The 17,500-nt window shown below is 39.8% G+C and overlaps 2 protein-coding genes across 4 annotated transcripts in view; both read right to left on the reverse strand.

Moving 5' to 3' along the window:
- Positions 1 to 4,855: 4,855 nt before the first annotated feature.
- Positions 4,856 to 13,859, reverse strand: LOC138026434 (uncharacterized). Of its 2 annotated transcripts, XM_068873791.1 has the most exons (4): positions 13,344 to 13,859; positions 12,427 to 12,849; positions 10,843 to 11,038; positions 4,856 to 6,971 (listed from the first exon to the last, which is right to left on the reverse strand). In XM_068873791.1, the coding sequence occupies exons 3-4, from the start codon at positions 10,958 to 10,960 to the stop codon at positions 6,046 to 6,048; spliced, it is 1,044 nt and encodes a 347-aa protein (XP_068729892.1). In that variant the 5' UTR covers positions 10,961 to 11,038; positions 12,427 to 12,849; positions 13,344 to 13,859; the 3' UTR covers positions 4,856 to 6,045. The 2 variants fall into 2 exon arrangements, with proteins under 2 accessions (XP_068729892.1, XP_068729891.1); XM_068873790.1 differs by lacking the exons at positions 12,427 to 12,849; positions 13,344 to 13,859 and adding an exon at positions 11,125 to 11,509.
- A 3,408-nt stretch (positions 13,860 to 17,267) lies between these two features.
- Positions 17,268 to 17,500, reverse strand: part of LOC138026430 (E3 ubiquitin-protein ligase HACE1-like) — a 37,189-nt gene continuing 36,956 nt past the window's right edge. For both annotated transcript variants that reach the window (XM_068873786.1, XM_068873787.1), the window contains exon 17: positions 17,268 to 17,500. This exon is cut by the window's right edge and continues 124 nt beyond it. The gene's annotated coding sequence lies outside the window, so the exon portion shown is untranslated.

The raw sequence follows: 17,500 nt of genomic DNA on the forward strand, positions 1-17,500 counted from the left end.
CCTCAAAAATGTCCTCGTAGGGAAGATCAGCCGTTTCGTCCTTATGACTGAAGACACCTTCTGCTGGGTCGCACACAACATCGTTTTCCGCCGGCAGACAATCTTCTTGGAGGTCAGAATTCTGTGACACAGCCGGTCTAGCGCTCGACCGAGCGTCAAACTTGTGAGCCAGCGCTTCAAAACTTGATGACAAGGCATCCAGTTTGGCTTCCAAGCTAGAGAAACGCGTCTCTTGATCGGTTGGAGCCGAAGGATCTTCTTCTTCTTCATTCGACATAGCGAACACGTGTACGAATAACCGCGGCCTGGAAAAATGCACGCGAAAAAAAGACACTTGTCACGCTTCACACTGCCCTTTTATAAGGGGGGAAATTTGCATAACAATTGCTTTGAACCGTGATGACCTGGAAACTAGTGGCGCAAATGTGCATAATGAATCCTGAAGTGCGTAGCATTATACGACGGAGAATCTCTTTGAAACTCATTGGTAAGATGATCTTTCAGATCTTGGGGTTATAGGTGCCTGAGAGAGTCATGCTAAAACGCCCACGCGCAACGACTAGCAGGTATGGTAAGCCTTCTACAGTCCACTCAGTCCACTCGGCACCCGGCACCTGTCAAGCTCACTCCTCGGGCAGGAGACATTGGAATACTTACCAATCCATCCCTGCCAATGGGGAAGGTGGGTAGGAGCAAAACTGACCAGCCGAAAACGCAAGCGCAATTGATAGATTAAAGATTCACAAGGATCTGCAACTTTACGCATGTGAGTTCCTGCACAATGCAATATGTAACACTGCTGACCAGCAATGCCTGGAATTGAACTTTGGCAAAATTTCATTTAGCCGGCACACGAAACTGTTGAAACTGATTTGGGCTACCTTAGTCGCTTTCCACCGTAGTAGGGAACAACAAAGCACGAAACAAAAATGAGGCGATAAAACAAAAAATATATATCTAGTTAGTGTCATTAACCTCACGATTACTTATTACAAATTAAAGAAACCTACCAATTTAAAACTACCGATTAATTCATGGATAGATAATAAAGTTTTCTGCTGATAAAGTCATCATTTCTTTCTTTTTTTTGAGAAAAATAATGTATAAACGACTTATATATTCCAGACATCAGTTAAACACAAATCATTCCCCATTACTTGCAGGTTTTATTTTAAAATTGCTGTCATACCTATACTACAAAATCGCAAAAACCAGAAAATCGATTGCAAAACAAAAGCGATTTCATTTGACGAAAGAGAGAAATGATCCTCGCATTTATCTTTACGATTTAAACAATAGACCCTTTGCAGAAAATTTAAATTAAAGTGCACCTAAACCGAAATATTTTTAGTCTACAATATTGATCTCACCACGGAAAGCAAACATGTTTGACGATTCAAAAATTACGCTTTTTATAGAAGCGCAAAGTTATCTAAACGAGCAGTAATTTGGACCCACGACCGTGATGTGAGAGGCAAGGGTCTATTCTCGCTTTTACGTCACAAAACGGCTTTGCAATGCAAAATGTCTTTGAAAACAGGAATGCAAAGCAGTTAGTGACGTAAAATCGAGAATAGACCCATGCCTCTCACATCACGGTCGTGGGTCCAAATTACTGCTAGTTCTGCCTAGTTTATATACGTGGCTCGCACGGCACAGAAAAGGGAAGTTCTGCGTAACAATGCTGACATATGTTTGCTTTAGATGGGGAGATTTATATTAGGAACAAAAAAACAATTTGGGTTTAGATGTCCCAGTGCGCAATTTGCGTCACAGTATCGTGGTATTTGTATCATGTGATCACTAAGCTGCAAAGGGCCCATTGTCTCTTAAAGACACCTACAAAATTCAGGCAGCCTCAACGGGATTCGAACCCGTGATCTCTGCTGTGCGGGTGCAATAGAGCGTTTTCACTCACGTGACTAAAATAAATGCTAATTTGATGAAACAAATGAAACTATTTGCATAAAAATAGAGTTCAATTCCCAGAGGATTAGTTTGGAACACCAACATGGCCGCCGTTTCTTTGTTTTGGAACACCAACATGGCTGCCGTGACGTCATGTGAAAACGCTCTATTCTCTGCCATCTGAGCCACTCAGTTGGGAGCAGGTCAATTTGTTGGGCTCATGTGCTCCCGTGAAAGGACTTTATTGCACCTTTTATAATTAACCTTGCGGACTCTTTTAAGTTCTAATTTCGTTTTTTGCCGCCGTGAATCACTGCAACCACGCGTCATAGGGCCACATGACACGTTGTGATTGGCGGATTTCCATCCATTTAGGTTTCATCGTAAATATGACTTGCGACAATAAAGCTTCATAAGCTATGCAAGATTAAGATCAAAAAACAAATCTAAACTATTGTTCAGCCTGAAATTTGAAAACAGGTTCTTATTTTCTAAAGCGAAAAATGTGTGCAATTGGCAAATAAGATCAATTGACATTTACAGTTCTCTTTGAGGACAAAGGCCATTCACCACTCCGACTTCCCATGTTGAAAATCAAGTAAAATAGCTTCTTAATAGGTATGCAGTTATATAAAAGTTACACAAAAAAATATGAAAATATGAAAAATATGCATTTTCTTTAAAACAATTAATTTCTTGGTCTGTTACCCCGACATACAACGGTTTGCAGCGAGTTTGAAAACACCCCTTAGGTGATTATGGCGTAATAATCGCCTCAAGTGTAACCAATCATTGCAAAGAATCTTCAATAATCACCTAGTATGGTGATGAATGAAATTAGGGGATAATTTCACGCGCGTTTTGTCACTCATCATCGTGTTCTCCAATGGACCTTTTTACAGTGTTATGTACTTAGTTACCTGGCCTTAAAATGAAGGTGAGACTGGTGCTAATTAGTTTGAATTTCCATATTTAAAAAAAATGTGGTTTTTATCAAGACAAAGTCATTGCTAATCTCTCTTTCATTTATAGGCCAGGTAACTAAGCACAACTGTAAAATGGTTTATTCTCATGTAACACGTTAACTGAATAGCGTCTTGATCTTAAGTATCCTTTGTTAGGACAAAAGACACGATAAGCGACAAGTTAAAGGGGGCACAGTTTTTGAGTGGATGCAGAGGTTGCTACTAATCATTGACTCCTCAACCGCACTGACGTTAAATATCGTCTGATGTTAGAGTAAAATCTTTCAATGGGATAACTTATTAATGGTCTGCGAATGTTGGTTGTGCGTATGTTTGCGTCGCCTGTGTAGACCAGGCTTAAAAACGAAGCCGCTTTTGAAAGGTTGATTTTGAGCACATCGTGGGCGTCTTGCACAATCCCATAATACACCTCTATTCCCCCCCCCCCCCTCCCCTTTCCCCCCAAAAAAACTTTTGCATAACCATTGTTTGCAATTTCTCCTGGGACATGAAAATGTCCCAAAGAGAAGTCGAAAACAATGCCTATGTATATTTTGGGGGGTAAAAGAGGTGTATTATGGGATTTGTGCAAGTAGTGAATTCTATGAATATGCAAAGTTAATACTGATCACATTTTTACAGGCCGGTTCAGAGTCCGAGTTCAGAAGTGACGTCATGCCACGTGACGCCGCGAACTGGTTGACGACCTTCAGTTTGTTTGCAAAATGGGGGGACGAGAGAGTATTAGCCATTATCAAAAATACCATAATACTCTTCGTTTGTCCCTTCACAATTTTCCATAAGCATTGTTTCCAGTTTCTCTAGGGACCATTGTAAGTCCCAAGAGAAAATAAAAACAATGTTTATGCATGCAAAATTTTGGAGGGCCAACAAAGAGTATTCCTAAAAACTAGGATTGGCAAGGCACGATCAGCATACAACATACTAAAAAAGGTATGGAACTCCAGAGGACTCGGCACATCCACCAAGGTACGTTTGTTTAACTCAAACGTTAAGTCGGTATTGTTGTACGGAGGAGAATCATGGCAGACAATCAAGGCAGAAGATCCAGACTTTTATAAATCAGTGCTTACGTAGAATCCTAAGAATCCACTAGCCAGAAACCATCAGTAATGAGAACTTATGGGCAAGGGCGCAGCAAACTCCAGTAGAAGAGGATATCCGGCGAAGGAGATGGAGATGGCTTGGCCATATGCTACGCAAACCACCTAGTAGCATTGGCCGTCAAGCCCTGAACTGGAACCCCCAAGGTCAACGAAAGAGAGCGAGACCGCGGAACACCTGGCGACGGGAGCTTGAAAAGGATATTAAGAGGACTGGACACACATGGAAACAAAGTAAAAGGATAGCAGAACTTAGCAAGTGCTCTTGGTATCCAAAAAGAAAATTGGGAATAGCCATGCATTTTTCAGAGATAATTAAGCTTTAATTTGGAAAAGAACGCCATACATTGCTTTGTATTTCTAAGCTTTTTACAAATACTGTTGATTAATTATCTTCGAAAAATGCGTGGTTACCCCCAATTTTCTTTTAGGATTTCAATATCACTTGTTAAGATCTGCTTTCCCAGTACATTCAGTAAACCGCTCAAAAATACCTTTGAATTAGTAGGCACCGTCCTTATGCTGCTTTTCAGGCTTGAAAACCCCCTAAATTATTTTCCCAACACTTGAGGATAGTTAGCATATGATTATTAAAGATTGAAACTAAAAGAAACAGTTCTAAATCAAACGCAATTTCCTTTTGACTAACTCGTACCTTCCGCTACGACTTTTCGATTTATAGTCGTCGCAGACCAACTTGCGGGATGAGTTGAGCACGCCGAGCTGCGCAGTACGGATGCGCAGCAATCAAAATCCCAGAACTCTTACTTAAAGTCGCACTCGTTGTCGATGCCAACATTCTCTATCTTACACCATTTGACGACTTGAAATGAATGAAGAGGACGTCAGCACGTGACGTTGGATTTTCAACTCTCTCTTTATGTTTCTATTTTTTTTCCATTCAAGTACATGCCAAATTAGATTTACAGTGTAGATGCGGAGTGACTTGGAGCAATTGCTTGCTACCGTCAATAAGGTACATGCATTTAATTTGAATTTTCAAATCACCTTTAATTTGGTGAACATGTTGATAAGATTTTTTTTCCGAAATTCATTCGGTCAAAGCGGTAGGCATTTTCAATTTCCTTAGACTGATTGCACATCTGATCTCTACCACAATTTCATAATCAAGGCAAATCTGTCAGAATTAGGTAAACATTCAATAGTAGTTGAGTATTATTTACAGCAAGACAATTCGACTAAACTACAAACCCTCGATACGTGCTCAGTTGCCTTCTAGAAAACGATTGGTACGTCAACACCGTTGCTCTTTTCTTCGAGGCCCTACTGTAACTTCAGTGTTCACAGTTTGATCACCACGTTCATGTCAATTGCTTATCTGATTGTCTGCCGTCCATTTTGATTTCCCCGCACCCACTCGATGCCGACTCCACTCGATGCCGACCGTACGCCCTTCGTCTAGCCGAACGTAACGGGCCGGGTGTTATCCAAAAGAAGAGGCTGTGTGAAGGGAACCCATAATGATTGCTTTGCGGGTTGCGTGCCTCCAACAAATAAATAAATAAATAAATAGGTTTTTATAGCTACGACGACAGCGACGGCTAGGGCATCTGCTCAAAAGGTTTTTTCAGTGGTTGTTCATTTCTTTGTTTTACTCTGCAAACAACACCAACAACGGGGAATGACAATACTTGAAATACTTTATGTAGGAGCATGTGACAATAAAATTTCAGTTTTCTCTGTCTCCAAACAACCACACGTGATCCATTTAAATTTTATGCGAAGAATGTTGGGTACACTGCAGGCCGTGAATAACGCGGAATGAACGGAAAGTTTAATTTTTAGTTTTCGTTTTTGTAGCCACCGTCATCGTCCTTGCATAATTAAGCATCCAAGAAACGACAGCGCCATATGACGAACAAAATTCAAACATGATTATTTTTTCTCCATGGTCAGGTCACAATCAAGCGAAATAATTTGTAAATTAAATTCAATTGAATTGGCTACGTAGCCGTCGTCGTACTCCTCACACCAAAGGACGTCTATTGTTTTCTCGGCGTTTTCCCTCGTAAAGTTTTCTGCGTAGATCATTTTCGGTGTGGTTGCTTCGTCTTGGGAGTTTTGCTTTGCTCTGCTACAGTCACTGGAGGTACCATTATCCACATAGTGGAAACGATATCGTCAAGATCAAAATCTGTGACATGTGTCTCTGTTTCACCGATCAATTTTGCCTTTTTCATCGGTGCCTGTGCGTAAATCCTAAACCGAAGAGTACTGTCCATTAGCTCTTTCTCGGTCACCCCACGCATTACGAACGTTTCGTTAATTGTGACGTCGGAAGTTGCCTTCGTCTTCGTTTTAAATCGATATCGCTTCGAAGGCATCAACGTCAGATGAACGGACATCGCCGAAGTAGCGCTGCTATGAGAGATTGACTCCGGAAAGTCTTGTACGCGAATAACAGTCACTTCCAAACGCTGAGCAGTCTGGGAAAAGCTGACGGATATTTGCAACTTTGCAACACAAATGATTTCGCCTCTCGATCCACGAAGCTTTCTTGGCGATATGGGCGAATCCTTAGGACTTGTCCCGTCACCGTAGGCGCTTAGCACACTCATATAGCCCACAGCTTTCACAGCTTCGATGGCGGGTCTATCCCACGTCGTCAGCTTCCTACGGGGCGGAGACTTAGCCGGTTTCTCCGGTAGCAAATCCCCCATACTTCTACTCTTCTCTCGTGTTTCGTTTCCCCAAGGTTGTTCCACGTAATACTTTGCTGATTTCTCGCTCGCTGTAGTTTCTTGTTCCATGAAATCCGTACTATCATCAACCCCAATGGCTTCTTCGGCCAAGACGGGTGACTGTCCCAATTCCACGTAGTTTGCACGTTTAGTTCCGCTCAGTTTATCGCGATCCATTTTACAGAAGTCGGAATGAAGAATCTTGTATAAAATAAACACAAACACTAGACATCCTCCAAGGAATGATAGGAATATTATTGCAGGTTGGGGAACTGCGGAAAAAGAAATATAACAACGCAGACTTTAAATTTGGCAGTAGAACTAGTCACACTTCAGTCAAGTGTGTTTGACTATAGAGCACCTGTCCAGTTTGGAATTCTACAGAAACGGCCACTTCTGCGGGAGCCCATGACTAGCTATAGTTGCGATCAACTCCCATACTATCCCTATGTTACAGCATTTTTACAGACCGATCTATTTTTAGACTACCTTTTCCACGAAAAACAAAGGCAATGACGGTTCGGTGACGCTATGACGTTTAGTTCGTTTCTTGTGATTGGTCATCGGGCTCCTGCGGGAGTCTCATTCGCGGGAAATTCGATCTAAAAATAAATCGGTCTGTGAAAACGCCGTGACAGGAACATAAAGCTGTTTTTCACCTCTAGTCATGGTCTCTTGCTTCGGTCAACTTTTACTTTGTTTTTGTTGTTCCAAGTCAATTGATAGTAAAGCATCTTAGCGAAATCAGTCCAGGACTGAAACAGCCGCGCTCGTGAACGAATTGCGCATACACTCATTCCAAGAGCTACTCGTGTTCATTTGGATTCGCATGGGATCGAGGTGAAGTGCTCCAGATACGTAGATAGATGTACAAACATGGCGGCCAAAATGTGAACACTCGAGTGGCATTGACTGATACCCGCGTGAGTGATTTCAACGACATTTGTACACGTTCTCCTTCGTCGAACGCAATTAAACTCAAACAGTCATCTGGTAAACCGCTTGCATTTTCTTTCAAAAGCGTGGTCTATTCTGTGATTGTTGAGTTTGTTGCGATAATACAGAGATTTGGCATGACGTTAGGGGCTTTAAGATCTACGACGCGGTGGTCAACAAGAACACCACGAAACAACAATATCATTGGTTAAAAGAGGAAAAATAATCGTGTTGCACGTGCGCCACACATTTTAGCACATAAACGTGCGGTTCTCTGCAGAACAACGACGTGAAATCACCAAATCTGAGGTTTTGACGACAACGTGAGCGTTCAAATGTGAATATTTGGTTCTCTATTTTTGCTCTGAAACCGCTCGTACCAATTTATTTTTAGGATACTTCGCCCACATTGTAGGAAGCGAACGAGATGGCCAAACCTCGAGAAACTTACGATAGTGCAACGTTATATTTTGAGGTGACGTTTTCGTCAACGTCGGCGTCGTAGATCTTAAATTCCCTGTTTACGTGATACGACAGACGTCGGCTTGCCGTTTCACGTTTCACGTAAAATAAAGAGAAGGTTGTGAAAACTCGCAGTCTTTTTAAACAAACAAACAAACAAATTCTTTATTAGGTCTAAAAATTTTACACTCTTTTGCCGGCAATTAGCGAGGGCTATTCGAGGAGGGCAAAAGAGGAAAAATGAAATTTAAAAGCCCCATAAATTATATCAAAGTAATTATATTTATTATATCAAACTAATTATATTAAACAAATCTAGAAGCAATCTAGTTTGTTGTTTTTAGACATTGTTTGTAGAAAAAGACCCTGTATGAAATGAAAATCCTTACGCGTCAAATTTTGAGAGTTGAGATGAAGCTGTTTTGTAGGCAAACGGAGAGTCAACACGAGTTCATGAAGAAAATACGGCAAGGAGTCAGTTTTGAACTTATAACCATGAAACCTAATTTTTCCTCCTTTCACATACCGGACAATGATTTTGGGTACTTTTTTTTTCGCAAACAACTTCTTATGTAGAAGAAACATTTTCACGTATATGGCAAACGGGAAAATGCCTACTTTCTCGTCGAAACGGCAAGCTGCAGCCGGCAAACGTAGAAAATGGCGGGAAAATCATGGTCACGTGGTCACTTTTCCCATTCGCGTTCTACGTAATATAAAGGAAAATAACGCTCATGTCATCAAGAGGTTTGATCGCTACGAGCAATCTATGTCAGAAATAATTACTATTCTCAGAAAAGGGTTTGGTTACTAGTAAGGGATAATAAATATCCTGAGGCAGTCGGCACTAATTTAAAGAAAGCCTACTGAGTATTGCATTCCGGCAGAACCTTAATTGAAGAGACGAAACTTGTTACGCCAATTTTATGCAGGGCTTAGCTACAGTAGTCCTTATGAAAACTGCGCCTTCCAAGTCGTTTTAAATTTGGTCAATCGCAAGACGAAAGGACTGTTCATGGACGAAAAAGGTGTCGCCAAAGTCACGACAGAAGAGAAAATTTATTTACTTTTGTAACACCCAAAAAATAGAAAGAACTTTTTGAAAAATTAAAGGCTATCATTGTGGCGCCCGGTAGTTTGATTTAGGATCGAATTGTGATCAAGTAGATCAGAAGTGACAAAAAATCAGAAAGCGAAAAAAAAGTTTTCAAGAATGGGATTTGAAGATAAAATCGTTTGAGCCGCATTAAGCACGAAAAACAAAAAAAATAAAACGTGGAAATCAAAAAAAGAAAGTTTAAAAAGGAAGGGCAGGACATACAAGGAGGTGCAAAAATTTGGACGAAAAAAAAAAAGGCAAATCCATGACCAATTTAGAAAAAGTACGGATGGTTTAGAAAGACGGGAGGTTTTTTGAATTTTCGTGAGGAGAAGAGAAACTAAAAAGTACGTGCTAATAAGATCTAATTACTCAAGAAAATTACATTTTTGGATTAGCATGAGATGTGACAAGAAGCATAAAAACCGACTTAAATTAAATGCATAAGATTTTGTTTGATTTAACGAAACATACATATTACTTGCATCGATACTGTTTTAAGCTTTGTAAATCATCGGGCAAATTTAAGAAAACCATGAAGTTGGGAAAGTTATTTGAACAGGTAAATAAAAAAAATAAACTAAAAGCTAAAACCTATTATCGGAGAACAGATGTCTTTAAGATGCAAAAATTGAACGAACCCACAGTTGAAATGTATTCACTGGGAATGAAGACATAATAAAAAAGTCAAATAATTACACCTTGCAACATCCAAACTTTTTTTATGAAGAAAACATCGATTCTGTTATTGGTAAAAAAAAAAAGAAAATGGCGAAGCTTAAGTTGACTGTCTCAATTATCCTCGACACAAAAACTATTCTGCCCACAGAATTATTGTTAATCTGCACAATATCTCATTTCCAATTTAGGAGACGCTAGAAGTTTTGAATTTCAAACATAGGAGTCGACCAATATTTTTCTTCATTTTAACTGTCAAGAAATGTTTCACTTCAATTATTATGTAATATTATTAACGAAGAGTTTCTAAAATTGAAATCCGAACTTTTGATTTAAAATCGCATATTTCTTTCTTTTCTGTTCCATCACGTCAAATTAAAAGGCGTCTTTTTTATTGATACTGAAATGGGGTCGGTTTACGAACCCGGAACTTTTGAAACAAAAGCTAAAAATTTGCATTGTTCCAGTTTTCATCTGAGCCATTTTCATTTGTTCACCAGTTGCCATGTATTTAATTAACAAATGCCCGAGGTTGTATATTTAAAACGTGGCGGACATCTTAAGTCTGCGCTAAATTATGTCAACGGCTGCCAAGCGGAATGCGTATGTTTATATTGAATATGATTTATGCTCGATTTTCTCATGTCACTCTAGAGATTTCGTTGTAGCAAAATATCGAACGAATGTTGCTGGGAATGCCGGAAAAACAACACTCGCCCTTTGCAAACAAAATTGACTTTTACTACTTCATGAAGAGAGTTCTTATTGTTGCAAATAAAGACGTATTTATGAAGTAAAGTTCTTAAGAAAGGTCGAATATACGAGAAGTTATGTTTTTCTTATAAGATCATATTAATATTCGACACAGGGTTAGGCTATAAGAACTTTCAGTTATTCTGATATTTTAATACTTGTTTTTTTTTTTCAATGGCAGAAAAAACTGAAAATCAGTTGAAAATTGCCCTTACCATGAAAATGCTGACTCGCTGTCGTCGGATCTTCTGATGGCTCCGTTGTCGAAGGTGCCTTCGCTATGCCGACTTCCAGCATGAACAAAATAGCAACAGCGAAGATACAAGCTTCCATTTTAGGGATCGAACTCAATCAAACCAAGCTTAGCATGTCCTCGATGATCTTTCTCCGTCGTAGACAAAGAAAACTTTCCTGTAACAAACAAAATCAAGGGTTTGTGGCGTAAGAAATGAAAAACCATGGGAACCAAAATTACGAACACATTCACGATCACTTACTTTTCAAACCAACATCATTTGATTGATAAGCCAGCAATAGCTTAAAACTCGTCTTTTGTTAAAAAAAATTGGAATAGTTTCGCCAACCCGTGCCTTGCGCTAATCCAATAAAATAAAATCTGTCAAACCATGTTCTGGTGTGCGAAGTTTTCAAATTTTCAATTGCCGTTTTTCTCAAACCGGAAAAATACTCACGGGGGAGTTTTAAAAGGCATGCTTACGTATCAGATATTTTGCCTTTTTTATGTATGAATACCTGTCGAGGTTACATCACAACTACTTTGCATAACAGAGGAAATGATCTGGTCAAGTGAACGAGGACAAAGCATTGGAAAGCGATGAAAGAAGCACAATTCAAGAACACTTGCTATCCTTCAAAATACTGAAGCGTTTGCCGGCTCAATTTATATTATTAAGTGGAATATTGTATTAAAGCTCCACCATACACTGGCTGTTTTTTTGAGTCTCCTGGAAAGTTCTTTTCAAAAGCGCTTTCTTTTTGAACAGGGTGCTGCCAATCAAAGTAAGTTTTAAGTCGTGTTTTGAATATTAAACATGAATATGACAGACAACTTAGCCACGCCAAGGTGCCATTACCGAGGGCAAGTGAGTTGTAATTTGCATGGGTTTTGGGAGCATATTCCGGGGCGCTGCTCATCATAGACCAAGAAATCCGTAACACTTCTTTTTAGCTGAAATTTTATCGAATTTCAGGAATTTTCCCGCGTGCCGTCTTGATCGCAATTGCCGAAATTGCAACCATTTTTTGAGCGATTACCCCAATTTTTAATTTGACTTGAACCTGTAATTTATTTCAAAGGAAGTCAAACATGACAGTTAACTCTCACATTAGAGGCAACGTGATATGGTGAAAATTAACAGGTAAAATCGTTTCACTGCGTCATTTTGACACTTTCTGCCCACTCGCTTAATAATATTGCCATATGTTTACTTAAGTCTTTAAATGAAAGATCGTGATTTGGAGACAGTCTGTTACGGTCGAATTCACCAGAGAATTTGATGAACTAAACAAGTATTATTATAATTATTTTCTTTTCCTTTTTAACGCAATCTTCAGCCCCAATCGCCTTCAAATCCACACGCGACACTTCTTACGCTTCTCACAGCATAAAATGTGACTCGAGTGCGAGAAACTTGAATATCTCGCCCGACCAAGACGGAACGGATGGAGACACAACATCTACATCTACATTCATAACTTGCAACATCCTGAATAAGGACATTTTGCAAGTGACATAAAAAATAAAAATAAATAAACATTATATAAAAAAGGAAGTTTACTGGTTCATTAGGGCGAACACCACAGCTCTTTTGAAACAGTGAATTGAGTTCGATTGAATTATGTCCACATGTAAACTGTTCCAATCTTTAATCGTTCTTGGCCAAAAGCTGAACTTGTAAGCATCACATGTTGCTTGCAGTGGAATAAACTTAGTGGATGGGAGTGGTGAGTCCGTTGGAGTTGCTGGTGCTGGGTATACGGGTCGGAACAGAAATTTGTACAGCATGCATCGCCTTGCTATTCTCCTCAGGCTGTGCTGTAATGTTGGCGAGTGTAAACAGTTCAATGCTTGGTGAGATACAGCCGTCCTCTCTTGAGTAGAAAGAAATCGTTCTGGAGTTTTCCGAGGATCTGCAGTATTTTAATAAGTCTAAGCACTGAATTGAGAAAGATCAGTCCATCAGTGAATGTGATGATAAGCTCTGAAAAAATACAATAATTATTACACTTTGAGAATTTTCGAGCAGTTTGCGTCCTTGCTTTTGTCGATACCTGAAGCAAGATATCCGGGTTGAAATCTCTGCCTCAGCATTCTGAATCTTTTCCTTGTTTTCATGTGTAATCGCACTTCAAATTGGTAGGGAATCGCAACAAAAATTCAGCCCGGTGGGAGGAGCGAAATTTCAGCCCGGGCTGAAATTCACCATGAAATCAGGCCCTAAGAAGGTAGAGCCGATAATGTCTGAGAGGTCTTGGGCAGAGAAATTGAAAAAAAAAATGCACGGGTAACGTCCTATTCGTTTCTGCTGTCATAATTCATAAGGTTTTTTTTTCCCTCGGAGCAGAAGCGTTGCTTGCACGCCCCAGTTTTGGTACATGTACATGTATACTCACTCTAGGCCTAGTACAATAACCTGTAGCGGTGACACGTAAATCATTTGCTACCTTATTTTAAAACATGAAGGAACGTACGAACCTTTTCCAGAAGGGAAGAACACAGTCCCGGCAATGGTGGTGAACGTTTCTTCACTGATGCGTGGGACGGGTGGATGAGATCATAAATGGATAGAAAACAATTACCATTATCCATTGCATAAGCAAATTCATCTACATAACGTCGTTCACACTTGCTAAATAAGCATGCTGTAATCGCAGGTTGTTTAGCTGGCGCAGCGTTGTTACGTGCATGGACAAGAAATGGGAAGCGTCGAAACACTGGCAGCTAACACACAGTCACATCATTTCATTAATAGCAGTATTCACATTAGAGAGGACGGGAAATTCGTCCGTCTGACGAGTTTCCCGTCCTGGTGTGAATTCGCGATGAAAAAGTTATCTGACTTACGGACATGCATTAACATTAGGACGAGTTTTTAGGACGGGTTAAGTTGACGAGGTACTGGTGCGAGATGTGCGTGGTTACCTAGCCAGCAGTCTAATCGGCGCATTTTCTCTAAAACTCGACCTAGAAACCCGTCTAAGCGTGAATTCGTGATGCATTTTGACGAGTATCTCGTCTAGTCGGGAAACTCGTCGACTCACGAAGGATAAGTTGACGGGTAAATTTGGACGAGTTTCTCGTCTAAAACCCGTCCCGACCCGATTTCACACTAAGACGGGAAACTCGTCTAACACGAGAAACCCGTCCAAGACGGGTTACTCGTCCCTAGTGTGAATTACGCAATTGCAGGAGCTATGACAAATCGCGAGTTTACCTACCGCTTCGTCTATATTGCTGGTCGCTGTAGTTCCAGTAGACTGCATTCTTTTTTTATAAGAACCTTCAGGCTGAGATCAACTAAACTTTTAAGAGCATACTGAGAGCATTCCCAAGATGTGGGTAGTTGGGAACGTCCGTTGCTCAGTTTGAGTTTTTTTCTTGTGAGTAGTATTGATAAAGAAAAAAAGAAATGTGACACTGTAGTCCGACATGACTATTAACTCGAATGCTTAGGGACGTTTCTTAACATTCGTATTGCATTAAATCATTATACACCGAAGAAGAACTCAGTTTGTAGTCGAACTTAGTTTAGCACATGCTAAGAACCTTTTCAGCAATTTCTTTTCCAGGGTCTCTCTCCTTAACGACAAAGGAGGCAGGGAAGAGAGATCCTCTGAACGAGGTTGCCTCTTCAGGCTCAAATCGCCAAAAAAATAACTTTTGGCCTCAGGCCCAATATCTCTTATTAAAAAAAAAAAAAAGAGAGTGTATGTCAAGATATCGTGGATTAAAATGAGTTCAGAAATATTTCCCTCAACAAGGATTTGTTTTCTCTCCGCGGCGGCAGAATTAATATTTGGCGGTCCGATTCCTAACCGGGAAACTATTCGACAGATTTAAAATATGTAGGCCACGAAACCTAGCCTACAATCTAAGCCAGTTACGTGTTCAAAGGGAACGTTTACTTCAACGAAAAAATAACTTGAAATCACAGCAAATCACCGTTATGGTATTTTCAAAGAAAGTGTTTGTATCCGAAATAAATGAGCTTTAGATTCGGCAATCAGATAAAATAATAGTGACGTGTAACGGTTGCCCTATTGTTATTAGATAAAAGCTCTTTGTGTCAGAACAATAGGGCAATCGTAACGTCACAATCATTCAAAAATGGCTGCGCCCGCGAAATTTGAAAGTGAAAATAAGCGATTTTAAAATTTACTTTTCTTGATGTAAACACTGTTTTAAAATCGAATTTTGAACAAATGTTTAAACTAATTTTGTAGTAAGAGTGGAGGTTCCTTTAAAATTCAAATCATGATAATTGCCAGCTAAATGCAACATAGTTCGAACACATTTCAGGAGCTCCATTTTCACCCAAATTCTATCTTTCCTTTGCCTTGATAGTATATTACCCGTTCTGTTGTCAAAATCCGGTCAGTTGAAGATTTGCCCATTCTATGGCTTTGATCGTCCTGTAGTCACTCGACCAAACGCAACCCTGTGGTTTTTTCCAAGAGGAGGATAGAGTACACCTTAGATTAAGATCACCATTCAAGCAAAGGCAGAAAAACTGTTCCTTCTCCCCTGAAGTAAGACACACTTAGCAAACGAGACAAAAGCGCTGGGATGAGGAAATGGAAGGGATAATTATTTGTTTCGTTATGTTTACGCCACTTCCGGTTTACCCTAATCACGTTTCGGTGAAGAGCATCCTTCAGCAAGACCGACTGCCTCATTTTGAAACAAAATTCGTTTGCAATTTGATAGTCGTAGCGAGGCTACAAAGGGTTATTAGCATTAAAACAGAAGAATATTTCATTTGGTAAAGACTTGTTTCCATATCTCAAAGGGCCCTTGGAACAACAAAACAGTTCCAGGCTCTTCACGTCCAAGGGCACTTTGAGATATGGAAACAAGTCTTTACCATTTTATTTCGCCGCCATTATGAGAGAGGTATATGGTTGAGCCGACATTTCTTTCATTCCATTATCAACGAAGGGTGAGTTGTACCCCCAGAAATCCCAGGAAATCTATCAAATATGGAAATGGGCCTAATAAGAATGGAGTTAAATCAATGTCCAGGGACAACAGCACAGAACTGCAGCAAATTATTATTTTATACCATTAACTAAACGCGAGCTGGCCATGAAAAGCAAAACCAACTGAAAATTTTTAAAAAATCCAAAAAAGTAAAGAACAGCACAAAACAACTCCAGCAATCTCAATGATGAAATTTTTCCATCCGTTGCAAAAAAAAAAAAAAATTTCAACGAACAGCAAATTACTTGTTTTTGGATCAGTGATGCAACGCTTCTCAGAAGTGGGAATCCAAACGAATTCAGAACTCAGACACAGCATATATACCGTAAAACTCGCGTAAATACGCGCCTCCGTGTATAAGTCTCTCCAAATATACGCCCCCTAAAGCCGCAACGCAGAAAACCCTCCATTAAATCGCCCCTCCAAATATAAGCACCCCGGGAGCTTGTACTTGGAAAATTGCCCTCAAATACAAAGTATAACAAAGCAAAAACGGTAAATTTACTTCCAACTATAAGGCTGGCCAATCGATTTGGAAACGCAAATTTCCCTCCGTAGATAAGCCCCTCCGAATATAAGCCCTTCCAAAACTAAGCCCCTCGAAAAGGGCCTTTGAAAAATATAAGCCCCGGGGCTCATTTTCGGAATTTTACGGTACCTTTTAATTAAAGAATCAAAGCCTATCCACGGCTTTTTGGATAGTATCAAGTTTTATTTTTTAAAGGAATAAAGGGTCTCAGCATTGACCACCATAACCGCAACCCCACAAAAACTATGGGCATCCATCCCCGCAAAAATTCAAACTTGTTGTTCTTAAGCCCAAACCTTGGGTAGACTTTCATGTACCGGGCCAAAGTGGTGGAAGACAAAACAACCATTGTTATTCTGATTAGGCCTTGTTGATTAGGTATTATGTTCGCTTTGTTCTTTTGTTTATTCAATTTGTCAGTTCAGACATTCAACTGGTCAATTGATCTATTCAAATGGGCAATTCAAACATTCAATTCGGCAACTGAAACATTCAGTTCGTCTTTTAAACATTCAATTCAGCAATTCAAACATTCAACTTGTTTATTAATTCAGAACTGAATGTTTGATTGACGAATTGAATGTTTGAATTTAATAACTGCGAGTTTAAATTGCAAGATAGAAATGGTTGAATTGAAGATTTGGATTTAAGAACAAGTTTGAATTTTGGCGGGGATGGATACCCATAGAAAACAAAGCAAATTGCTGCATTCTTGTATTGGTTAGCCGTGCTCCCCAAAGACACGATAACGTGAACAATTAAATTGGTAATGCCAATCCATGATAGCAGATTTTTCAACGCTTTCCCCACAAATTTTGTCACGAGCATTTTTGTCTTTGTCAATGAATAAAACAAAACTATTCTTTTATTTCTTTCCTTCTTCTTTTGCCTTCTGCTAGTTGTCCATACCGCTGTTGCTATCACTACCTAGCAACGCAAGTCAACATACGTCAAGTGAGGTAGGCCTGTATCACCAAGGGTAGCTTTCATTCGATCAGTCTGACTACGTAGTTTTCACTGTACCTCCATTCAACCTATCTCTTCCCTTTAAACACCCGTCGCTTTCCTTCACTCGATTTTCGAGGAAACGGAAATCTACGTAACCCCTTTGGCGCCTCCGTCG

Source organism: Montipora capricornis, chromosome 12 (assembly GCF_036669925.1).
Source record: "Montipora capricornis isolate CH-2021 chromosome 12, ASM3666992v2, whole genome shotgun sequence".
Taxonomy (NCBI): Eukaryota; Metazoa; Cnidaria; class Anthozoa; order Scleractinia; family Acroporidae; genus Montipora; species Montipora capricornis.

Bases quoted from the DNA above. Each gene is read 5' to 3' on its own strand.
- LOC138026434 (XM_068873791.1), bottom strand. From the start codon at position 10,960: ATGGAAGCTTGTATCTTCGCTGTTGCTATTTTGTTCATGCTGGAAGTC. The intron at 6,972-10,842 runs GTAAGGGCAATT...CTTTTTCCGCAG, and splicing joins AGCGAGTCAGCATTTTCATG to TTCCCCAACCTGCAATAATA.